We start from the raw sequence: 26,760 nt of genomic DNA, 5'->3' as shown, positions 1-26,760 counted from the left end.
TTCACCAACTAGACTAGAGAGAGCTTTTAATTATGTATGTCAAATGACTGTGGGCACATTTGTAATGAAGAAGGCTCTACTTCTTTTTTTGGGTTACTGCCTCTCATCCCATCCAGTTAGATTTGACATTTCATTCAGTCCCGTCATGTTACCTTGTTCTCTCTGCCGTTAGCAACTCATTCTCACACCCAAGACACCCAAACGGGTGACGTCTTGGGACGGATTTGACTGGAAGGGGGTAACCCCCCCGCCCCCCCCCCCTTGTCAGCTCAAGTCCGCTTTAGACGGTGCACCTCCATCTTCTTAACATTTTTTTGAGCAGAAGGCCGAGTCGCCCATGGTACATTAAGTTAACCCATTAAGACCTGAAGCCGATTCTAAAATCCCAAATGTCTCATAAATCCCAACAGTATTCTGAAAAACGTATGTTTCTATATCAGTGGTGCTTAAAAGTGTCCGGTATGCCATTTCTCATAGGGTTTAACCACTTGAACCCCGGCATTCATATTCTGGGGGGATATCATTAGCCAAAAAATAGCCAATCGACAAGCTCACAACGCTTCAGGTTGCGATGCGTTGTGAGCTTGTAGATTGGCTATATTTGGCAAAGAGAGAGACACACACACACACACACACACACACACACACACACACACACACACACACAGCCTTTTGCAGAGCCGTGCCGTCGATGGGAACAATTGAATGGGGAAAATGTCTTTGGGGGGACGTGGCTTTGATGTGAGACGGCAGTCCTTCAGAACTCTATACCCAGTGGTATAACCTGCCATTTGAATGGCCTTTTCTCTAAAGCCTCAGTGAACTTGACCTTCTCAGAGCCAAAGCAGAGTCTAACCCCCTCCCTGGTCATCCATCCGTCCCAGATCCATGTCTCTGATGCCTCAAATCTCCTCCCGTCTCTCAAGCCTAATTTATACGATATATATATATTATATATTATACGTCGCTTGCCACAAATAGCCGCCGCCACAAGCTCACGATGCTTGTCGCGTTCACGCCGTAGTAGACAGTAAAAAAGTATGGACAACGTTACTTCCATAGACTCTACAGACCGTAAATGAAGCCTATTTTTCAACGATTTGAAATCCGCCATCTTTCTATATCCTATGCACTCGGAAATGGATGCTATTGGTTGGGACCAGAGCGGGGGTGGGGAATGAATGCTATTGGTTGTGTAGCTTGTCAATCAAATCATCACAAGGTAGCCAAGCCCCTCCTACAGCATGCCCTACTTTATCATCAATTTTGAAATAAATGAGACCATAATTTACCAAAACACATATCATGGTGATTGAAAGAAGACTTTAAACTAGCGACTGGAAGCATATAGTATTTATGCCAATGTTTATTAAAGTACTAAAATCGGGTGTAAAGTTCAGCAAAAAAACATCAAAGGAGCCTAATTATTTCTGACACCAGCAGGGGTGAAACAGTAAGACTACAGGCCAGTCATATGAACTGTCTCTTCCTATAGGGCATAGCAGTGGCGGCCATTTTCTGGTTCCACTTCAAAATAGTCAATGCATTTTTCCCATTGACATTTCCAAAAATATTTATATCAATTCATTTAAGCCTAGAATCAAGCCATCCAGGGTCCCGGTGAATCATGACCATTAAACATTTTTTTCTGTGATTTTTTTAAATTTTATATTTAATTATATGATATACTATATTTAATAAATACCCTTTGTTTTGCCGTTTTCAAAAAGTTTTTTTTCACAGAATCAAACGTTTTATGGTCTTGATTCACCAGGACCCTGGATGGCTTGATTCTAGGCTTAAAATAATTTATATAAATATTTTTGGAAATATCAATGGGAAAAATGCATTGACTATTTTGAAGTGGAACCAGAAAATGGCCGCCACTGCTATGCCCTATATAGCCTCAATTTACAACTCGGAAGCTTTGCCCCTTGCTCCACGCCAAGTCGCTATATTTTGGACTCGCGACACCGTCTTGGCCGGGCGAAGTAGGAGTCGGCCTCCAGACAGACAGAAGGAGACGTCCTGTATGCCACCGGAGGCTCTTAAATCAAGGTCATCGCTTTGTCTCTGTCATTACTGTCTGGAAGAAGAGCCCGGGTTACTTTATTGGCTCGAAGGGTGCTGAACTAGGTGGTACCTGGTGTGTGTGTGTGTGTGTGTGTGTGTGTGTGTGTGTGTGTGTGTGTGTGTGCGTGTGCGTGTGTGCGTGCAGTTGTGGAAAGTACTCAGATATTTTACTTAAGTAAAGGTAGTAATACCACAGTTTACAAGTAAAAGGCCTGTGTTCAAAATGTTACTTGAGTAAAAGTACAAAAGCATTGGCATCAAAATGTGCTTACAGTACCAAAAGTAAAAGTACTAAAATGTTTGAAAATAGCTGATCTACAAGCTCACAACGCTTCGCGATGCGATGTGAGCTTGTAGATCTGCTAGGGCTGAAGTGGTTAATGTATGTTTCATAATATAATAATTGATATCTGCAAAGTAACTAGTAACTAAAGTTTTCAAATAATTGTACTGGAGTATACGTACAATATTTCCTCTGAGATGTAGTGGAGTAGAAGTAAAAGTATAAACAATTGGAAATACTCCAGTAAAGTAAAACTACCTCAAAATACAGGACGTAAGTAAATGTACCTAGTTATTTTACATCATTGCGTGTGCATGTGTGCGTGTGGGTGTCAGAGAGAATAGCACATAGTCTATTTAAACGTTTTTATAGCGCTGATGATAAAAAACGTAGGCGAACCCAGATGAGGAGAGAAAGGACAGAGGTCAGAGAGTTCAACTTAGAACAGCGTTTACTAGCAGCAGTAAATCTAAACACCTGGGTTCACAGATTGTGTTTGTTTGTTCGCGCGTGTGTGTGTGTCTGTGTCTGTGTGTGTGTGTGTGTGTCTGTCTGTCTGTCTGTCTGTCTGTCTGTCTGTCTGTCTGTCTGTCTGTCTGTCTGTGTGTGCGTGCGTGTGTGCAGACGCACAACAACACATAATGGCGTTGCCTCGCAACCTTCCCAACCCAATGTTCAGCTTCAGTAGAAGGTTGCCAGGTGTGCAGTTTGAGAATGAAGCCGCACAAATCTCTCTATATTTCAGCGGCAACGCTCCACAAACACAATCCAAATGTTCCATTGTCCCTGTGTTGAACAACAAGTGTGTGTGTGTGTGTGTGTGTGTGTGTGTGTGTGTGTGTGTGTGTGTGTGTGTGTGTGTGTGTGTGTGCGTGTTTATGACTATATAATACATAATGGCGTGGCCTCCCAACCTTCCCAACCCCAATCTTCAGCTAGTGTGACCACACACACTCTCAGTGTGGAACGTATAGCTGTAGTTCAACGTGTTCTGCTCATTCAGTGCATTTCCTCCTCAGTGCGTGATGAGGAATGAAGACTCTTCAGTCTGTGTGTGGTGATTGGACTGGGACCCTGGGAGCTGACACACTGCAGCCCGAACAGTACTACTGGCTTCCAGAACCAGACCTAGCATTTAAATGGATGCTTTAGGCTACGATTGCATTTTGCAGAATATCCACTAGCCTTCATCAACACTATTACTGTAGTGTAGATCAAGCGAGAGGGTATGAATGAGGGTCATTACTACTGCGGCTCTGATAGTGTTCTGAATCCTTAATAGGACATTTAGCTTGTCTTGACCAGGCAGGCATTGATTCATGAACCTTCCAAAGGGGACGTCCGTTAAAAGTTAAAAGGAAAGACTTGGAAAAAGGTTAATCGGTTTGCATGCACTTGTCTCGGCCAAAACAAAACCTTAGAGAGGGAGAGACTGGCAGCATGCTTAGGTGAGAGTCTGTGTTTTGTCATGCAGAATGAGGCTAATTCTTTATTCTTTGGCTCCAGGTGAGGCAATTTCACAGTCTCAATGATTCAAGCTTGATTGATTAAAAACGAGGCAGCCCTATTGTCAATTAGACATTTTAGCAGTTGCTCTGTTCAGGGCAACTGCTAAAAGTGCAAAGTTGGACTTGCTTAAGTGGTATGCCTTCGGTTCAGGCTAAAGGTAATTATCCTCTCCTTAATGCTGGTACAGTACAGGTACCTCACTAATTTAACCAGACATGAGCCATTAGTTGTGATCCAACGACCACGACCAATTTGCTGCTGGTGTCTGTGATGCGAGACAACGTGGAAAAAATGGTACTTCCTGTTGGAACAGCCGGTTGCCATGATGGGGACTATTGCTGTATGGCAACAGTCAGTTGGAAATTAGTGTGATGAGAGACAATATAAAAAGCGATTTTTATTCAGAGAGATGAGAGTGTTGGGTCTAATGGGTACTAGTGTGGGACCTGTCCCCGTTCACTGCAGAGAGATAGAGGAGAGGGACCAGACGTGAGTATTATATATTTTCCATTAACCCATCAAATCCGGGAACGCTTGTTAGATTTCTTTGGCTATTCAAAAATAGCAGATCTACAAGCTCATAGCGCGGCACCGAGTGCCGCGCTATGAGCTTGAAGATCTGCTATTTTTGAAAAATCTTGAAAATATGTCCAAATCTTTGATTATTCATATTTTTTAAAGCGAACATTTATAACTCAAATCTTTGCTTCGTGGGGGTCCCTGGAACAAAACATTTTGAGATGGGGGTCCGCGGCCAAATACATATCTAAATTTGTAATTTGTATGTTGCTACTGTATATTAGTGGTCCTCCAACTTTTCCATGTCAAGGACCCCCAAAATTATATGTATTTGGCCGCGGACCCCCATCTCAAAATATGTTGTTCCAAGGACCCCCAGAAGCACAGATTGAAGTTAAAAATGTTCGCTTTAAAACATACATATTCAAAGACTTGAACAAATTGTTCAAGCTCATAATGCGGCACAGATAAGCTTGTAGATCTGCTATTTTTTGAATAGCCAAAGAAATATTAAATTAACACAGATGTGTTCCCGGTCTTAATGGGTTAAGAACAGTATAAGATGCCTTTTACCTGTACCTGACCCTTTGTGTATGACCGTACACACATCCACTCTATAGCCTCCATCAAGCCATCTATTCAGTGGATTTACTGTAAAGCCTAGACCCGGTGGGCACAATGTGTTCTGAATCCCACGGCTGACACGGTGGCCTGGCATGGGCACTGACAGCCCTGTGGGCTCAGTGGGCAGTATTTCACACCGGCCACCCATTAGCTGTCCAGTGGAGTGTGGATTGGATTACCTTTTCAAAGTTGGCTGTCAGGAAGACATAGAGACACTATAAAGGACAACGTCATTTGGGGCCAAACTCTGTGAAAGAAGTTATCTGTTTTCAACTCTTTGTTGTTCTGCAGAGTATAGTACCTGCAGGGTCGAAGAAGGAAGCAGTGGCAGAAGTTTTAGATTAATCCATTAACCCATTGAGACCTTAGTGGTGCTCAAACTTTTTCATGTCAAGGACCCCCAAAATTATATGTATTTGGCCGCGGACCCCCATCAAAATATTTTGTTCCAGGGACCCCCAGAAGCAAAGATTTGAGTTAAAAATGTTCGCTTTAAAAATATATATATTCAAAGATTTGCACACATTTTCACATTTTCATTTTAAGATTTCTTTGGGCTATTCAAAAATAGCAGATATACAAGCTTGTAGATCTGCAAAAAAAAAAAAAAATCTTGAAAATTTGTGCAAATCTTTGAATATACTGTATATATTTTTAAGTGAACATTTGTAAAATATTTTGTTTGAGTTACAAAGGTTTTGGTTTCAAAAATAGCAGATCTACAAGCTCGCAGTGTGGCACTGTATATCTGCTATTTTTGTATGGCCAAAGTATAAAATAATGGTTAAAGTGGTTAAAATCTAAAGTGACACAGATGCATTCCCGGATTGAATGGGCTAAGACATATAGGTGAGCGTTGCATTTTGTTCAATGCTGTGTGAGCAAAAACCCCTGCACTCTTGCGGGTACTGTCTCTAATGCAGGGGTCTTTTTCAGGCCAAGGACCACTTAGCTGAGGGAGAGAAATTTATTTTTAGGGTTTTCTATGCCTTTATTAGTGATAGATCGGGACTGTCAGGCTACATTGTAGCCTAGGTGCCCGGTACCGCTACGCCAGCGTTCCGGGCCGAGCTGTTCTTTTTCATTTGAACTTCTGTGTTGTGCAGTTTGGCCCACGGCACCAATGCATCACAAAAGAGGTTGTTTGAAGAGGAAAGCCAAAAAATAAAAACAGCAGTATAAAGAGATGGCAGATAAAGAAAAGAGTAAACAGGCAGTAAGCAGAAGGTGGCATTAAATGAGCCCTGATGATTGTCAGAGTAAACGCACCCTACGGACTTGGTTTTCAAAATTAAAAAAGATCTGGCAACACTGAATTAGACCAGTGTTTCACAAACGGTGAGCAGAGGACACACTGGCGCGCCAACCACACATTATTATTATTTTTCAATTTATTTTTCAGACTCATTTTACTAACTGTGTTCGTTTTAATTGACTCCCACAAGCCCCACACCGCATCGTGTCTACTACACTCAAAACAGCCTGAAGCACAAGCAGTAAACACACACACACACACACACACACACACACACACACACACACACACACACACACACACACACACACACACACACACACACACATACACGCGCACAGGGCAGGGCATTCCAAAACGTGGGCGGCCGAACTGCAAAAGCCTGATCGCCCGGGTGACGAGGTGAGACATGAGGACTTTAAGGAGAGCCTTACCCGAGGATCTAAGGCGGCGCCCAGGTTCACAGGGGGGGGGGCAACAAGTCTTTGATGTAGCTGGGGGCCAGTCCCTGTCGGGCTTTAAAAGTTATCAGTATAAAATCTTAAAATCCATTCTGAATCTAACAGGTAACCAGTGACGTGCAGCTACGATGGGTGTAATGTGATCACCTTTCTTAGTGTTGGTTATAGTCTGGCAGCTGAATTCTGTACCAGTTGGAGGCTATTTTTTCGCTTTTTTACAAAGGTACTTTATAGGTACTATTCCATAACTCTGTCCAAAATCCCTTCTCTCTTTCTCTCACAATGTCTCTATCAATCCATTTCCATCTATATCTATCTACAATCTCTATCTGAATTATCTGTCGATCAATCTATCCATCTATTCTTTCTCTCTGTCACTATCTATCTCTGGTCTCTCTCCATCCCAGAGGGTCGATATCTCTGTGCAGACACATATGGGTTGGCTCTGGATCCTACCGCGCTGGCTTTATTGGCGCCATAAACACAAAACAATAAGAGCAGGCTGAGCCGTCTGAAATGGAAAAGCTGGTTGGTGGGTCGCGGGCCGTGGCGGGCGGCTCGGTAAAAGCATGCGTGGGCAGGCAGAGAGGAAAGAGATGATGGAGGAGGAACCACCGGAGGAAAAAAACAACCTTTCTTCCAAAGTATGGAGTTCAAACAGGGGCTCAAACAGGCCGACAAGAGTGGTTTAACCCATTAAGACCGAGATTTTAACCACTTTAAACATTATTTTTTACTTTTGGCTATTCAAAAATAGCAGATATGCAAGCTCATAGAATGAGCTATCATAAAATAGCATATCTACAAGCTCATAGCGCGGCACCGAGTGCCGCGCTATGAGCTTGTAGATATGCTATTTTTTGAAAACTGTGAGAAATATTTTTGAATATATACAGTATATATTTTAAAGCGAGCATTTGGAACTCAAATCTTTGCTTCTGGGGGGTCCCTGGAACTAAATATTTTGAGATGGGGTCCAGGGTCCAAATACATATAATTGTGTGGGTCCTTGACATGAAAAAGTTGGAGCACCATATAGGATTTTTAGATATGTATTTGGCGGACCCCCATCTCTAAATATTTAGTTCCAGGGAAGCAGAAGATTTGAGTTGTTCGCTTATTTTTTCTTTATAGATATTCAAAGATTTGCACACATTTTCACGATTTTTCAAAAACAGCAGATCTACAAGCTCATAGTGCAGCACTCTGTGCCGTGCTATGAGCTTGTACATCTGCTATTTTTGAATAGCCAAAGAAATCGTAAAATGACACAGATGCGTTCCCGGTCTTAATGGGTTAATACAAGCCGTGCAGCTGCAGCTAAAACAAAGATTAAGAGTCCATGAAGAGAAAAGGTGACCCTCTCACTTAATCCTTTATTTAACGATGAATCAGTGTGACATTTCAGTTTGCAGAGGGACCTTCATCAGTTCAAACTATCTGCCTCGGCCTGTGTGGGCACGGTGAAAAAACTCAACTTCAGAGCAAAGTAATGAGTTCATCCATTGAGACCGGGAAAGCATCTGTGTCATTTTTAGATTTATTTGGCTATTCAAAAATAGCAGATCTACAAACAAGCTCATAGCGTTTGTTTTGGTTCCCCCTTTCAGCATTTAAATGCTAAATCGAGTATAACTACTAATTTAGTCTCGCCAGTCACTACAAGTTGGAATAAAGGATGGATATACTGTACCAAACAAACTATTTGTACAAGCTAAACTACGCCGCATCAAGGGTTTCATTGGGTAGGCCCTAAAATTAAAATGCCCTTGATCGCGGGGAATTATTTTTGGGTGATACACAGGCCCCCCTGGTTCAGGCTTGAGCTGGTTACGGCCACCCTTGACCGGATCAGAAACCTGAGAATGGTATTGATCCCAGGCTAGGGGGTCCCTGGAACAAAATAATATGTTGAGATGGGGGTCCGTGGTGGCCAAATACAAATAATTTTGGGTGGTCCTTGACATGAAAAAAGTTTGAGAACCACTGATATTATAGCAACTTAAGTTTTTTTTTTACTGTTTTAGAAGACATTTGTAGAATCCCCAGAAGCAAAGATTAGAGTAAAAAATGTTTGCTTTAAGAATATATATTATAATATATATTCAAAGATTTTCACAAATTTGCTATTTTTTTCAAAAACATAAGCAGATATACAAGCTCGTAGCGCAGCACTCTGTGCCACACTATGAGCTTGTAGATCTGCTATTTTTGAATAGCCCAAAGTATAAAATAATGGTCAAAGCTATACAAATCTAAAATGACAGTATTTTTCGTTCCCGGTCTTAATGAGTTAAGACACAATGAGGTGGCCCAGGCTGCTATGGTAATAAATCTCCTTTAATCTTAAATCTTCTTAATCCTTATTCTGATAAGACGTTCCCCCAGCAGGGAGCTGTGTGTGAAACAGAGAAAGTGATAGTATGTCACAGCGTGAGGTCAAGATGAGCCGCTCGCTCAATAACAGGCTAATCAATAGGGCTGCTCTCTCTCAGGAATACAGTATAAGATTTTTTTTGGTAATGCCTGGAAGGAACTGACGATATTCAGGTCATCTGGCTTGATTAATCTCCCACCCATATATCGCCCATCTCACAGGCAGACGAGCATGAAATGGAAGCGCTGGGTATAAGGCTGGGTGATAGCTGAGGGAGGGTGTAATAAATCAGGTGAATTATACACATCCATGAGGCTGTGAAGCAGATTGGACGAGGAAAAGGGTTTTGGACGGGCCATTCCGTAGGAAGGCTGGCACACTAGCTGCCTGAGTCAATCAGCATTAAAGTACAAGAGAATGGGGTTTTCAGGCTTTCCCTGGCAGCCGGTGAATTGAATTCTATTTTGCAGCTGTAGCAGAGTAACTTACCTGCAGCCTAAGCAGTGGTAGAAGTTTGTAGATTAACCCATTAAGACCTCTAACGCATCTGTGTCATTTTTAGATTTGAGCTAAAAAGCACATTTTTACACTTTGGCTATTCAAAAATAGCAGATCTACAAGCTCATAGCGCGGCACCGGCACTTGTAGATCTGCTATGTTTCAATAGCCAAAAAAATCTAAAATGACACAGATGCGTTCCCGGTCTTAAAGGGTTAAATGCTGTGCGAGCAAAGCAAGTGAGTGAGTGTGTAGTGACTATACTAGACGGATAGAAAAAGAGTTGGAGGGGGGGAAGAACAGATGGAAGGAATACAGTTGTATAAAGAGAGAGAGACACAAATTCAGGCCATACAAGGAGGATTGTGCGTGTGCGTGCGTGTGTGTGTGTGTGTGTGTGTGTGTGTGTGTGTGTGTGTGTGTGTGTGTGTGTGTGTGTGTGTGTGTGTGTGTGTGTGTGTGTGTGTGTGTGTGTGACGCTCATTGAGTGGTCTGAGTATTGCTGGCTTGACCAAGAGAGAAGTGTCTTTCATCTGCTGTGACAGACAGGCGTGGAGGAGAAGATATCATGAAATGTCAACCTCTGTAGTATTTTAATCTATTCTCATTGAAATATATTTCCTGGATACAAATAAGACATTTGAATGTGTGTGTCTGTGTCTTCTCTGTGCGTGTGTGCGCGCGCGCGCGCGTGTGTGTGTGTGTGTGTGTGTGTGTGTGTGTGTGTGAGAGCACTGAAAATGATGCCTTTTCAGATATCACAGCTAATACACCAGATGTTGTTGTTGTTGATGAGGACAGTAGAGAAGTGACAATTTTGGAAGTGGCATGTACATTTGACCCACAGTCTGGAAGAGGCATTCCTTACCAAGGTGCTTAAGTGCCAACGTCCTAAGGATGCTATTATACAGCTTGGTTACAAATGTAAACTGCTTGTGTTCATATTTGGAAGCCTCGTGATGTCCATAAATCAGTTTTGAGAGGCCTGCAGATTGCAGGAATGCCCAAGCCAAGAGCTGATAAGGTATTGGCTGAATTCTGTTCAGTGTCTGTGATTACTGGCAGTCACGATGCTTCCTGTATCCGTGATCTGTATCCTGAAATACTTGTTGTTGAGTTTTACCAAGTTTGTGCAGCTACTATTGTTTGTGTTAAAAAATGTCTTAATAAATGTGAACGCAAATAAAGATGTTAAATGTGAGTGAGTGAGTGAGTGAGTGAGTGAGTGAGCGAGCGAGCGAGCGAGCGAGCATCTTCAATAGGTGTTGGTGTTGACCAACAATGTAGACAATCCCTAGAATGTTGTTTATCAAATAAGTTTGTACTGAGTACTGATATGATGAATAATTATGTTATGAACAATTGCCACTATCTTCAATAGCTAATTTGCATTTTAAAATGTTAGTGAGAGTGCATAATAGGCAGTGTAATGGTCGGAATAATGGGATGTCGTTATTATGAGTGGACCCCGTTAGTGTTGCAGGCCTGAACACTCTTCCAGCAGAGAGGTGACAGTGCATGGTGTCAGCTCTGGGCACACTGACACCTACCAGAGATCAGATTGAGGAGGAGAGTGTGTGAATGAGTGAATCAGGTCAAATAAACAAAAAAACAAGAGATAGTTTCAGCCTAACAGGTGGTCTACATGAGACCTCAAAGGAGAACCCAAAGTTTTTGTCACTTTTCTGAACCAATAAATTGATGACCGGCAGAGTCTCCTACTGAGTCTCATATTGACCGATGACCCGGTCGTCAAATGATTGGCTCGGGAATGCGACAGAAACAAAATGAATCTCCATGAAGTCAAGGCTTCATGGGGTGTGTAATCGATAGAAAACCCTGCGACGTGCTGTCAGGCTGCATTAGAGCCTATGTGTGGTATGGCCCCTGGACCGCTAGGCCAGCGGGTTGCCCCATTAATTTGCTCCTTAAAGTGTTTTAGAGCGAGAGAGAGCGTGACACAGGGCAGCGTGCGCATGCAGGCTGAACGCTCATTGAGCAGAGAGAGTGATTCCTCTGCTGTCTGTCAGCTGTAGGCTGTGTTTCACTGACATCCAACAGATAGCGTTCCATCAGAACGCTGTGAGGCATTTAGTTCTTAGATAAGGATGCGCCTTAGAGGATATAAAAGATGGTTTTAACATGCTTGACTTTTTAACATCACTTCAAAACAAAGACGCACTGACAGAGATAGGCCTTGAGGGCCAGGTCTGAGCAAGCGCTGCTACATACAGTAGGCGCTGTGGCCGTTCTCTCTTCTATGGAGCCCTGGGACATTGTCTATAGCAGTGGTTCTCAAACTTTTTCATGTCAAGGACCCCCAAATTGACACTTATTACCCCACGGACCCCCATTTGAAAAGATAAGCCAGGGACCCCAATAAGAGAAGGTTTTTATGGCTCTCTAGCAGTGATTCTCAACCATTTTAATTTCAAGGACCCCCAGTTTGACATGCATTAGGGCTACGGACCCCCATTTAATGGCCTTTATATCTCTGGGACCCCAATTTATATTCTAAAATCAATGTTAATTTAACTCTGAGAGTGTACAAATGGAACCAAATGGGCCCGTTAGGGTCCATTTGGTTCCATTTGTACACTCTCAGAGTTACAGACCCATAAGGGTCCATTTGGTTCCTATAAATCATTTAGCTGGGGACCCCCTGGAACCCCCTCAAGTACCCCTGGGGGTCCTCGGACCCCACTTTGAGAACCAATGGTCTATAGACCCCTTAACAGACGACGTCACACTGATAAGAACCAGTATGCGTGCAACCAGTGAAAACCATTCTGTCAGGTCTCGCTACTTTTTCGTACCAAGGACCCCCCCAAATCGATATGTATTTGGCCGCGGACCCCCATTTGAAAATGTTTTGTGCCAGGGACCCCCCAAAAAAGAAGATTTGCGTTTTAAAAACTTTTATATTATTCAAAAATGTTCAATCAGCACAGCACAAAGTGACGTGCTGATTGATCTTGTAGATCTGCTATTTTCGAAAAGCCAACGTATAAATGGATCAAGTGGTTAACATTTTTGTGATGCTATATTAACTAATTTAGCTGGGGACCCCCTGGGACCCCCTCAAGGACCCCACTTTGAGAACCATTGGTCTATAGTATACAAAATTGTACAGTACAGTACAGTACTTGAGTACATTTACTTATACTTTACTCCACTGGAGAAAACCCCATGCCCTTTCCTGTATCACAGGGGTGGGCAACTTTGATGATGGAGAGGGACACTATATTTCCACACTCACTCCAGAGGGCCACATTGCATATACTGTCGGGCCAATCTATGTCACACTAAAGTAGCAAAAATAGCCGATCTACAAGCTCAAAACGCGTCGCAGCGCGACGCGTTTTGAGCTTGTAGATCGGCTATTTTTGAATTGAAATCCAGATTTTTTTTTCTTGCTATTTTTTGGGGGGAATCCTGAAAAGTCAAAATTGTATTTAATTTCAAATGCATTATACTTATGTTAACTTTGTGAACTTAAATACAAATATATTAGACATAAAAAAGACAATAGAAATGTAATACTAGTCATTAAGCTACTAATATAGACGTAATTAAAGCGGGTCATGTTTGCATGTTTGGAATTGTAACAGCTGAAATCAATAATATATCAGTATTCCGATATTAACCTGGGGGCCGCATTAAGTGAAGGTGGGGGGCGCATGTGGCCCCCGGGCCACCAGTTGCCCATGTATGCTGTATCACCACCCTCAGGTCAAAATGTAAATTTGGCATTACCTCATAATAACCTAATGACAAGCAGACTAACAGCCCTATTTATTTAGGTTTTCCCATGACCTTTCCTAATGCCACTCTTTGACAAATATTTCTACTTGGGTGTAAAGAGCAGTATGACATCCAGGGGTCTTTAGCCTTTTTGTCTTGTTTAGTTTAATCCAGTTGTATGACGTAACTAAATACATGTACTCAAGTAGGCTACTGTACTTCAGTATTTGTTTTTTAGATATTCTTACTTTACTGGAGTATTTAATAATATTTTACTTCTACTCCATTACATCTCAGAGGCAAATATTGTACTTTTTTACTCCACTGCAATTATTTGAAAACTTTAGTCACTTTGTAAAACATACATTAACGACTTCAGACCTATATATACTTTGGCTATTTGGAAATATTCAATCTACAAGCTCACAACGTGTTGCAAAGCGACGGGTTGTGAGCTTGTAGATCTGCTATTTTCAAAGGATTTTATACATTTGGAAACTTGTGAAATGAGACATTGTGCATAATGAGTACTTTTACTTGTAGTACTTAACTATATTTTGATGCCAATACTTTTGTACTTTTACTCAAGTGCATTATTTTACTTGTTACTTACTACATTGCGGGATTGATACTTTTACTTAAGTACTTCTTCCATCTTCCTTCACCTGCTGTGATGTCTCCTGCTCATTCTTACCATGAACACAAATGTGTGGCTATGGCGCCATCTAGTGTTAAAATACAGACATTGTATGGAAATGTGAAATACTGAGTGACAGTATAATTTGACATGTCATATCCAATTTGTACATACCACTCTGTCTGTGTGTGTGTGTGTGTGTGTGTGTGTGTGTGTGTGTGTGTGTGTGTGTGTGTGTGTGTGTGTGTGTGTGTGTGTGTGTCCTTACATGTTTTTCATATCAATAATTTATAATAATCAACATAACTTCTACAGTGTGTAAGCCTGGTGCGCTGTGTGTGCATTAGATGACAGATTTTTGGTCGAATAACGATCCTGATTTTGGAAAGTCCTTGCCCACTGATTACCGATATCTTTTACGGATATTTAGTCAAAAAGTGCAAAATCTTTTCTGATCAATTTGAAAAACTTTTAATTTGAGTAAAGTAAAAAAAGAAACAGCCAATCTACAAGCTCAAAATAATGACATCGTCTCTGTCTGGGTGGAAACATGTCCAAAGAAAAAAGCTCAAAGCTCACATGTGTGTGTGTGTGCCCTTCACTAAGCCAGCTCTCATATAACACGATGAAGATGATGACTGCATAATGTTTCACTTATTAGGAAAGTGAGTTAAATTGTAGAACTGAGTCAATGGGATGTTTGAGTCCTGAGGCTCCAAGAGGACATTATTCAACACTGTATGACTGCTGCCTTGTCTCAACCAATCAGGGTGCAGGCATTAGTCATATGACCTGCAGTAGTGTCTGAGTCACATGATGGTAGAGCTTCCTCACTGCTCCTCAGGCCTACCATGCAGTGTGTGTGTGTGTGTGTGTGTGTGTGTGTGTGTGTGTGTGTGTGTGTGTGTGTGTGTGTGTGTGTGTGTGTGTGTGTGTGTGTGTGTGTGTGTGTGTGTGTGTGTGTGTGTGTGTAGTGGTGTAAAGTAACTACAGTAAGTACTCAAGCACTGTACTTAAGTACAATTTTGAGGTATTTTTTACTTCTCCACTACATCTCAGAGGCAAATATTGTACTTTTACTCCACTACAAATTGCAGATGCTATTTTCAAACATTTTAGAACTTTTTACTTTTGGTACTTTAAGTATATTTTGGTGCCAATACTTTTGTACTGTTAGTCAAGTAACATTTTGAACACAGGCCTTTTACAGTACTTGTAACAGAGTATTTTTATATTGTGGTATTGCTACTTTTACTTAAGTAACATTTTCCACCACTGCTTGTTTGTGCTTTCTCAATTGTTTTTATCTATTGAAAGATGTATTAATATAATATCCATCACTTCTTTGAAAGTATAGTGATAGAGCTGTGTGGAAGGATTCATTCTCCATTAGCCTCTGTTCTTTGTTGTTTTTTATGTCATTGGCTTTGATGTTTTAACTGTGCTGTGAAGTGCTGTTTCTTTTCAATTGGGGGTCTGTGGCCAGTTTGGAGGGTCCTTGACATGAAAATGTTTGAGAACCACCTGTTTAGAGTGACAGCTATAACGTTATCATCATCTTTCTGTTTTTTTGGGGGGGCGGCGGGGGCTTTATTTGATATTCACTGGAGAGATAGAGAGGAAACAGGACAGAGATGATAGTAGGGGAGTGACATGCATGCAAAGGTCCAAACCAGGGACTTGCTGTCTCTCTGTTTGTTGTTGTCTTTTTCTATGCGTTTATGGATAGGACCGTAGGCTGACAGGAAATGGGGAGAGAGATGGGAAGTGACATATGGGCAGCAAAGGCCGTTGGGATTGGGACTCGAACCTCCGACGCGCTGTCAGGCTACATTGAGCCTAGGTCTCAATGTAGCCTAGGCCTCCTGTCTCTCTCTATTGAGACATTAATGATATCATTATGGAAAGTGTATTTTGTAGGCAAATACTTTTACCTAAGAAAAACATGCGAGTACTTCTTCCATCACTGTTTCTTCCTTGCCCTGCTGTAATGTCTCCTGCTCATTCTGACCATAAACAAAAATATGGGTCTATGGCGCCATCTAGTGTTAAAATACAGATATTGTATGGAAATGTGAAATACTGAGACAGTATGACAGTAGTCTCTCGTTACCAGACTGTTGCCTCCCACAATTTTCAAATGTTTCCGGCATACAGTCTGGGACTCGGAAGCTCTGATCATGATTAGAATACAAACCGGATGTGGAGCCTCCTCTCCATTTCCGTTTCGTCTTTACAGTCGCGCAAATTTATCCTAATATAAATACAAATCATCTAAGTATACATACAGTAGCTTGCTGCTTAGCAGAAATGGAAACTAAAAAGTAAAGTGTAAAGATATTTTAAAATATATTTTCATGAACGGAAGTGCCAGTTTCCTCTCTCGGATTTTGGGAGTTGTAGTTCCAGACTCTATATAGCATTCAGAGATTGTGGAATAGTTGTCTGGCTACGCGAGACTAGTATGACAGTATGATTTGACCTGTCAGTCCCCATCTCTCTCCCCATTTCGTTGTTGTTGTTCTCAACAAGGGGGTCCGGGGATGCCCAGTCAGGGGTCCGTGACGGGCTTCCAGCAGGCGGTCCCCAGCTAAATTATTGACAGTTAGGACGAGGAACTAAATGGACCCTTATCGGTATATGTAACTCTGAGAGTGTACACATGGAACCAAATTGAACCATTGATTTGTCAAATTAGTAGTAGTGTAAATTGGGGGGGACCCAGAGATTTAAATTAGTTTTAATCAAATGGGGGATTGTGGCCTAATAATGCATTATCAAACTGGGGGTCCTTGGAAATTAAAAAGGTGGAGAATCACTGCATGCATGGAAGCCGACCTTCACTGATACCACCTCGTTAACCCTATTAATAAACCTGTGTGTGTCTGTCCTCCTCAGGCACCAGTGATCCCTATGTGAAGTTCAAGCTGGCGGGGAAGGAGGTGTTCAGGAGTAAGACCATCCACAAGAACCTGAACCCGGTGTGGGACGAGAAGCTCAGTCTGCTGGTGGACACACTGAAGGAACCGCTGTACGTCAAGGTGAGACGGGGTGGACGCTGGGAAGATTCTCTACGTACAGTATGATAATGAGGTTCTGCATCCAAAGAATTGACTCAGTTAGACCTGAGGCCAAAAAAAAGAGTTTGTCAACGTTCACTACATATTTTTTCAGCCCCTGTAGCAGATTAAAACATTAAAAAAAATATTAGAGCTTAAACCTTTGGCTTTTACTGAAAATGACATTAATTTCAGTTCATAAATTAAAAAATATATAAAAATACAAAATGAAAGACCGACATACAGCGATTTGTGGATTTTCTTCATAGATTCTTTTTTATGTATTTTAATGAACATTAAATAATGGGAAATGTTCAGCAACACCCTGCAAATTAAAGCAATTTCCAGTAATATCCAAACGTTTAAGCTCTCAAATATATATATATATATATATTGGACTTGTTCCCATTGTGGTCATTGTGTGTGCCATTTGTGTTGTCTCTCTCTAGGTGTTTGACTATGACTTTGGACTTCAGGACGACTTCATGGGCTCTGCATATCTCTACCTGGAATCACTGGAACACCTGAGGTCTTCCTTCTCTACCATCATGTTCTTTCTTTTATAGCATTACTTATTTTCTTTCTTGATTTATGTCTCTTTCTCTCCCTCACTTCAGTCTCCTTTTCTTTTTTCCATCTCTCAGTCACTATATTTGTTCTGTCTGTCTGTCTGTTTGTCTGTCTGTCTGTCTGTCTGTCTGCCTGTGTCTCTCTCCCCTCTCTTCCTCTCCCTGTATCTCTATCTCTCTCTTATCTCTCCGCTCTCACACTTGTTCTATTTTCACCTCTCTACCTTTTATTTTCGTGAATTACTAACTGTTCATTGCTTTTGTTCAGTTTCCTGTTTCTCTGTGTCTCTGCCTCCGGGAGAGTCTCTTTCTTTGGTGTTTCGCCCAGGCGGACAGGGTTTTGAGGTTAGGTTCATGCATAGTTCCTGTGAGGTTAGGTTTAGGCATAGTTTCTGTGAGGTCAGGGTTAAGGTCAGGGTTAGGCATAGTGTTTGTGAGGTTAGGGTTAGGTTTTGGCAGTTTTAGTGAAGTTGAATGTTAGTGTTTAGACGTAATCAAGGCGAAACACCAAAGAAAGGGAGTCCCCTCTGCCTCCACTGTATGGGTCTGACTCCCATTCACCATGATTCAGTCATGGTAAAGAATAGCTCACCACTGCCCTCTCGTGGCCTTCCCTGGTGATTCACCACAAACCTCAGTAGCATGAATGGAGCATGTTATGGGGGAAACACATACATTTATTTGTATATATATATATATTTTTGTAAAGATAATCATCTTTTGATGGAAGATGGATGGTTAAATTATATAATCACTATTTCTGACAACATGTAATCACATATTCAGTGAATATGGCATGCACATCTTTTTTGTTCATCTCAATAAAAAGATATGAATTCCTTCTACAAACACATGTTTTAACAGTTGGATGGATGGTGTGTGTGTGTGCTTGCATGTTTTTCATGTCAACGTGCAGTGTTATAATCTATAGTAATCAACATAACTTGCACATTGTGTAAGCCTGGTGCGCTGTGTGTGCATTAGATGCCAGATTTTTGGTTGAATAACGATCAACAAGCTCAAAATAATGACATTGTCTCTGTTGGGTGGAAAACTGTTACTTTTCAGGACTCAAATTCAAAAACAGCAAAAGTAGCTGACCGACAAGCTCAAAACATGTCGCTTCGAACCCTTTCGGACCGCATTTTGAGCTTGTAGATCTGCTACTTTTTGCCACATTTGAATTTTAATCCTGAAAAGTAATTACGTTTTGGACAATAAGAGGTTTCCACCCAGACAGAGACAATAATATCAGTCTGACTCTGTAGACTGAATGGCCTGCTCCCCCCCCCCCCCTCTTTCAGGGCCCTGGACGTGACCCTTGACCTGAAGGACCCCCAGTACCCCGACAACAACCTGGGCACGTTGGACCTGGAGGTCACTCTGACGCCCAAAGAGGGAGACCTCAAAGATGTAAGGACACTGTCTCTCTTTTTCTCTTTCTCTCTCCCATGTCGTCATTATTCCTTCCCTTCATACCTTTACAATCCCCATGGGGTGGGAAATACAGTTTCAGTTTCACCCAGCTGGTGGTTACTCAGATGGTTATGATAAGCTAGTGTTGGGGTTTGAAGAACACTTGACATTAAAGGGCAAGACCACTTTGGTAGAGGTTTGGGTTGTGTAGTTACCTTGCCATGATGTAACTCCAAAGGTAGAGAAGAAATCAAAAATGATTTCTCCATTGATTAGAAATTGATAATTCAAAATATGCTCCTCATTGACTGACATTGTACGGTGAAACAGCTCTCAAAATCACTCTTTTAACTAACGCAGACAAAGCTGATTCAGACAATATAGAACATCACCAAACCCAGTACTGTTTTTTTTAGTTTGTTTTAAATACAAATCTCAACTTCCTGCTGATTTTACTATTTGAAGATCCGTACACTTCATTTACAGGGGTCTTCAACTGGGGGTCCGGGACCCCTAGAGTTACTACAGGGGGGTCTCCAAATCTTTGTGTGACTGGAATTTCTTTCTTTTGTTTACATTAACCACTTGAACTCTAGAATCCCTATTCTGAGGGGAACATTAGCCAAAAATAGCAGATCTACAAGCGCACAATGCCTCTGCAAAGAGGTTTGGTGTAGAGAGAAAAAAGAGAACAGACCATGTATAGAGCCAACGGTCAAGTTTACTTAGTATTGAGGGTTTACAAAGGTCTGGAAATACACATTAACATGAATTAATAGAGAAGCTAATGTATAAAAAATAAACAAAAACACATTAATTTACACAACACTGATGATAATGCTGTCAAACAAGTCTACGAAGCTATGAAAAACTTGAATCTGCAACACAATTTTATACAATATGTAGTGGGGGTCCCTGCTTCATCTCTCTTTGTCAGCTAAGGGGTCCTTGGGCTGAACAAGGTTGAAGACCCCTTCACTAAGCTACAACGTACCTGGAAAGGCTGTGACATCCAAAAGTTTCTTTCAATTAAGTTAAGCAACTATATTGTGATTACATACACCAAATAAAACACTCACGGTTTGTATAATTTGAACTTTTGCCTTTAATCTATATATGCATTAGATATCTCAATTGCAGTTGAGCTCAGTCAACACACTTACTCTATCCACAAGTGTAATTAAAATGCTCACAGGAAGGAGAAAAAAAACAACCATAATATATGTTCCCTGTTCAAAGAGCACTGGATTCTACATTTATTCCTAATTATGTTGCAACGTTCGCCTCTGCGGACGACGTGCAACTCGATGTTTCCAGAGTTGTATTTATTTCTGTTCAATTATTTGTTTGCTTAATTGGACCCCCTGCATGCCTGATGTGGAAACAAGGCAGAGAGTCATGGGGGAAATATTTTATTCCTTTTGATCTGACGTCTTAATTTCCGCTGCTTATTCGGGTAGCACAGTGCACAGAGTCCACACTTGACAGAACAAATAAAAACTCTATTTAGGTTAAGCATCACTTTATGAGCGCTACCCACTGTGAGAGAACCAGCACAAGGTTGTTGCTGGTAATAAAGCTCTGGATTGATGGGATACTGCTCTCTGTCGCCATCTACTGGCAAAGAGGAGAATGAAAGACACTTTTCTAACTTGTTCATCATCTGATGACTGTGTTGATTTCATCGACTAAAACTATGACGAAAAATGGCTGTTGACTACCTTTTTTCACTTACTACAACTAAGCTATGATGACTAAAACTAAGACTAGATATATTGACAATTTTGTCAACAAATAAAAACTAGACTAAAATGTTAGTGAGAGACTAGTGGAGAAGAGATCCAGTAGAACTAAAAGACGAGTCATTTTATGTTTGGTTGCGCTCGGGTGTCGCGCTCTGAAAATAGCCGATCTACAAGCTCACAACGCGTCGCTCTGCATCGCTTTGTGAGCTTGTAGATCGGCTATTTTCAGCATGCAACCCAGTGTAAAATCAGCCATTACGACGCCATCAAGGCACCGCCAAAATACATTTTAGTCGACTAAAATCAACTGTAGATCGACTAATATCTTATGATATGTAGTCGACTAAAACTAAAATATTTCAGATGACTAAAATATGACTGTAACTAAGTAAAATTGTATTCAAAAGACTATGACTAAAACTAAATCAAAATGTGCTGTCAGAATCACCACTTTCTGAGGATTTTTTTTTGCAGTCAGTCAGTCACGGCACCAGAGGGCATCTATGCAGTAGTTCACAATTATTATGTTCTTGCGTGCGTGCGCGTGCGTGTGTGTATATTTTATGTGTCTATGTGTGAGAGAGACACAGAGAGAGAGAGAGCAAGAGAATGAGAGAGAGAGAGAGAGGGGAACGCCTGAGTTATACTTGGCGTGTTGCGTCTCACAGCGGCATGCAACCCAAGTATAAGTCAGTCTGAAGTGTGAGAGAGTGAATCTTTACATTCAGTCCTGCAGGGATGGACATACACTGATGCACTCACATGCATAATATATATCTTTTCCCTGCATGTGCATGTGTGTGTGTGTGTGGCTGTACACACAACACCGTAAAATGAATAGAGAACCGAAGTCTGACATCACTGCCGCTATAGATGCCACTATATCCCCTTGGGTCAGAGTTATTTTTTCCATTGAAAATACCATAGGGTCTCAATAGCATTGTGTTCCAAAAATAAACAGAAAATACATACATTTTCTTCAAACACAGATGTTCATCAATTGTAAATCAACTAGAGGTTCAGGCTGCTACTTGTAGTTATGTGTGGGAGAGGCGTGTGTTCCTATTAGTCGATGTCTGGCTGGTGACAGTTACAAGCTGACACACACACACACACACACACACACACACACACACACAAACACACGGGCAGCATCACACGTTGTGATTCACAGAGAAAATGATTCGTTCGCAGCCGTGAGGCAGGTCGGACCCCCAGCGAATGCTTCCCCGGGGTCCGCGAAGCATTCACTGCCACGGGGGTCCCTACGCTCGGGTCCGTTGTTCTACCTGGGATGTGCACTCTCACCCACAGCCATGAGAAGTTAAAGGGGCTGTAAACAGGAAATGCCTTGTTTGGGCATTTCCTGCTGAGAGCAGTTTTTTTCTGGGAGGCGCTATAAACACCTCACCTGATGACACGCTCAGGTGATTTTCAGTGACGTCATCAGAATCACTGATGGCAAAAGACTGGTGTAGTTAGGAATTATGCCACGGTACACCGAAGGTATACCAGTCTTCTGATGCTATACCCTAGAGTGCACCGCCATCTTATGGTATTTTCAATAGAAAAAAGTACTTATGTGACCCAGCAGGGATAACGGGAGTGACGTCAGGACTTCAACACTCTACAGTATAGGAGCGCTTCCCCTATGATTAATGCTACGCGCTATGCTTACTTCTGCTGCATGGATGACCCCCAGCCGGCCTAACCCTCCCACCCTCCCTGGGCCCCCGTTTTAACCCTTGACCTTGCAGCTGTGTGTGTGTGTGTGTGTGTGTGTGTGTGTGCCAATGGGGGGCGCTGTATAACCGCTTTGTCTCATTTTGCAGACCATGCTTTTGAGAAGGAACTGGAAACGATCTAGTAAGGTAAACTAAAAAAAGGCATGTAACTCCCCTGACCCCCCCGACCCCTCCACTGGTCCTTACTGTACCCCCCCACTCGCCCTCCGACCCTCTGCACTGACTGGTGTCCTTGGTCCATCGATGGAACCCACCCCCACCCCTCCCCTGCCAGTGGTGGAAGAAGTACTCAAATGTTTTCTTTACTTAACCCATTAAGACCTGAGGCCGATATTAAAAAGGCCCTCTAAGTTTTCTGAAAAACTTCAAATATTTATTAAGAAATTACAAAAATTGTATGTTGCTGTATACTGTACATAGCAACAGGAACCCCAAAAGGGGATCCCATCTTTAAAGGTGTACTTTCAAATAGGGGTTCCCGCCCTAAATGGGTAAACCCATTAAGACCTGAGGACATTAATGTCTTCTAAATCCTAACAGTTTACAGAAAAAAACGTAGGTTTCTATATCGGTGGTTCTCAAACTTTTTTGAATCGATAATAGTAAAGTAATGGTTAAAGTGGTTAAAATTATGCAGATGCCTTCTCGGTTTTAATGGGTTAAGTAAAAGTAGCAATACAACAATGTAGAGATACTCAGTTACAAGTGATATGTATTCAAATTTCGAAATTATACTTACTACTAAAAGTACCAAATTATTGTACCCATTCTGAAGAGTTGTCCCATTTTTAACAAATGTTTTCAAAATGGGTCAATTGGTTGAAAATAGCCGATCTACAAACTTGCATCGCGTACAAGCTCACACCGCATCGTCGCGACGCGGAGTGAGCTTGTAGATCGTCTTTTTTTGAAAAGCCGAAGTATAAAGCAGAGCTTAAGAGGCTAATGTATGTTTTGTAATAATAATCTAGCCTATTATCTGCAAAGTAACTGGTAACTAAAGTCTTCAAATAATTGTAGTCGAGTAAAAAGTATGATATTTTCCTCTGAGATGTAGTGGAGTAGAAGTATAAAGTATTGAAAAATGTACATACTCAAGTAAAGTAAAAGTACCTCAAAATTGTGCTTAAGTACAGTACTTGAGTAAATGTACTTAGTCACTTTCCACCACTGCCCCCCAGCCCCGGCCTTCGTCTTCTTTCCTCTCTTCATCTCTCCCTTCTCCTCCTCCTTTCACGGTGGTATTATCATTTGTTCTTTTATTTCTGTTATCAGGTCGTACGTTCCTCTTCTCATCATCTCCACATTATTTTCCTCTAGCTGCAATATACCATAAGAACAGTGCAATATACCATAAGAACAGGAACCCACAGTGTAGAAGAAGAAAGACCTAGGAAGTTTTTTTTTAAAGAGTTAAAAGTATACATCCACCAAACCTAAAACTGTATTTCCTTGAAGACAAGACTTATGTCTGTTAGCCTTCTATTGTATTCTATCAATGTTGACATTTTTATGTCTACGAGAGTCTTAGCGACCACCCCCCCCCCCCAGTTTGCCCTGGACTTTCAACAGTAAAGCATGTATTTCTCCTAACATGTATAAATGCAAAATATAAGGCGCTTACCCGCTTGCCCCAAATGTTAACTAGCGGTCCAGAGTCTTTGTGCAATGTATAAGTCCATATTGTTCAATAATGACGTGTTTTAATCCCCGTCTGTGCACGATTCTGTCGGAAATTCCCAATGTGGTAGTGACGGGGCGCATCCGGTGAAAGCCGGAATTACACTCAATGTAAACGGGAGGTAAACAAGAGGGAAAAAATGGCGTTCGGCCACAGACGGGATTAGAACACATATCTATTGAAAAATACAAACTAATACATTGCACAAAGACTCTGGACCGCTAGTTAACATTTGGGGCAACTGGGTAAGCCCCTTAGATTCTGAGAAATGCGGGCTTTACTGGTGAAAGTCCAGGCCGCACTTACAGGGTGGTCGCTAAGACTCTCGTAGATATAAAAATGTCAAAATCGATATCTACGATAGTCTTGATCTAAGGCTAGGCGTCTGTATGAAATGTAGTATACACAGTTCTGAGACCAAGAGTAACTCATGTTGACATATGGTACTATAGTGTATTGCAGCTGCTGGGTGAGAAAATAAAGTGTAGGCCTATTTTCTTTTATTGTACATTGTAAAGGAGTACTGGACAACAAGACACCTGTTTAAGAGATCAGATGAGAGACAGAGAGATGTAGAGAGAGACTTGAGATGTTTTATTAGATCTCCTGAGACCCTTTCACCTCAAGTGGACGTGTCCACTATATGGATTGTGCCATATTCTTTCTATGTTCCCATCTTACTGTATGTGTCACAATAAAACTGTGACTGTTTTGGTTCGTTTCCATGGTTCTCATTGGCTGATGTCGAGCTCGACCAAATGCATGCTGGCCTATGTCTGACCTGCTGCTTCCTCTCATCGACTCCTGCATGATGTGGCACATAATGTGTTTTTCTGATATCAACTAAATATAACCCCACAAGAGTCGGATGAATTCACGGCAACTTAACCACTTAAACCCCAGCATCCGTATTGTGGGGAAAGCTTTCACGGGAAAATAGCAGATCGACAAGCTCACAACGCGTCGCAGCACAAGCGTTCTGAGCTTTCCCCACAGCTTTCTCCCACAATAACAGAAAACAGAAACCAGTAATCCTGGTCTCTATGCCTGATGGAGGGGAAAGGAACTTGTTGGGATAACGTGTTCCTTCCACACGCTACGTCCTACCAGGAAAAATCCCCCCTGTCAGGTTATAAGAAGCGGCTTGCTAGCTCCTCATGCATTGAAGGAGGCATGAGCTCAGTTCGGGGCTCTCCCCAGGCTGGCAGAGGGAGAGTCGCGCCCAGGATTACAGCTTAGGCAATTGGCATTGGGTTACAAACATCGTGGGATAAAAAAACCCCCAGAAAAGAGCCCTGAGGCACTCAACCATGTGAGGTTTAAGTGGTTAACTATTTTAGCTGCAGTGAGGTCACGTTCTACTACATGCGAATATTGGAAGGGAATGGGTATCACGTGACTGCGTTGGAGGGGGTACAGACAGACAACAATGCTTTTTTGCGTGGATTTGGAGCTTGAAAAATGAATCCTTGAATGTCCTGTCTTCATTTTTCATAAGATTATGTAAACATAACTATGCCCTATGAAAAAAAAATGAAAACAAACACTGTATACAATCTGTCTCACAAACCCAATTGTGATACCTGTGTTTGTTTGCACCTCCAAGAAAATGGCGGATTTAGCCACGCCTCCACCAGTATTTGTCACTAAAGTACAATGAGAATAACTCCGGTCAGAATCATTAATCTGACTGGAGGATTCCGTCATTGATTGGAGAGTTGGGTAATTCCATGCTAAATCCAATTTGCACTTGTAATTCGCTCTGGATTTTGCGGGTGCGTGGCCAAATTCCCTCTGGGTCTGGGTGTTTTTTTAAAATGGAACAAAGTTCAAGAACCTCTGCACTTAAGTGTTCTCCTTAAAGCGTGTTGGGTATTTTATGCAATGCATTGTCCCGTTTGGGCGGCCAAATCACTACGAGGCAAATGGCACTGCATCAAGGCTCACTTTTCAATGGAAGTATCATACTCAACTATAGAGCCGCGCTCAAGGCATTAATTCCCCTTTTAGCTGCAATAAACATTTGAAACACAGAAACATAATTTCAAGCGTCAATTATGGTCGTTAGGCAGACGTCCCGCTATATGTCTCTTCTTCCTCAAACCCAAGTCTTTGAAGCTTCAAACTGGGCCGTCCCCGCCTGAGTGTAGTTCGGGAATTAGCTTTAGAGCGCTAACAAGCTATAGTATAGCTGCCATGCTTTCCACCACAGAGAAAGCGAGAGAGAGAGCGAGAGCTGCTTCTGTGTGTGCCTTCTTTGCTCTGCGCTGATATTGTATTTTTACACGCACACGCCCACGTCTCTTTAATCAAGCTTATGCTGTACCCCAGCTCTGCAAATGCAGCAGACTACATGAAAAAAAAAAAGAGAAGTACTTTGAGATAATTACAAGTCATTGGCATGACTTTAAACCCGGGATCTCTCCCAAGTTCAGTGGAGAGGAAAACTGCTTGTCTTAGCAACTTTTCAAGCCCTTCTGTTCCGGCTCTTTCCAGAGGGCTGTCTCGCTGACAGGAGTTGAACAGTTCAACCATGGCAACGGGGCTTTGTAATAACTCCCTAAA

The 26,760-nt window shown here is 41.8% G+C and overlaps 1 protein-coding gene across 1 annotated transcript in view; it reads left to right on the top strand.

The window, feature by feature from the left end:
- mctp1a (multiple C2 domains, transmembrane 1a) overlaps positions 1 to 26,760 on the top strand; it is a 289,927-nt gene that overhangs the window by 136,196 nt on the left and 126,971 nt on the right. Inside the window, exons 3-5 of the mRNA XM_084054050.1 lie at positions 16,879 to 17,021; positions 17,489 to 17,568; positions 18,913 to 19,021. Coding sequence (XP_083910176.1) covers positions 16,879 to 17,021; positions 17,489 to 17,568; positions 18,913 to 19,021 — 332 coding nt within the window. The remainder of the gene's footprint in view (positions 1 to 16,878; positions 17,022 to 17,488; positions 17,569 to 18,912; positions 19,022 to 26,760) is intronic.

Source organism: Gymnoscopelus microlampas, assembly GCF_963454915.1.
Source record: "Gymnoscopelus microlampas genome assembly, chromosome: 4".
Classification (NCBI taxonomy): domain Eukaryota; kingdom Metazoa; phylum Chordata; class Actinopteri; order Myctophiformes; family Myctophidae; genus Gymnoscopelus; species Gymnoscopelus microlampas.
The sequence above is the reverse complement of the archived record's forward strand: the minus strand, read 5'-3'. Positions and strand labels throughout refer to the sequence as shown.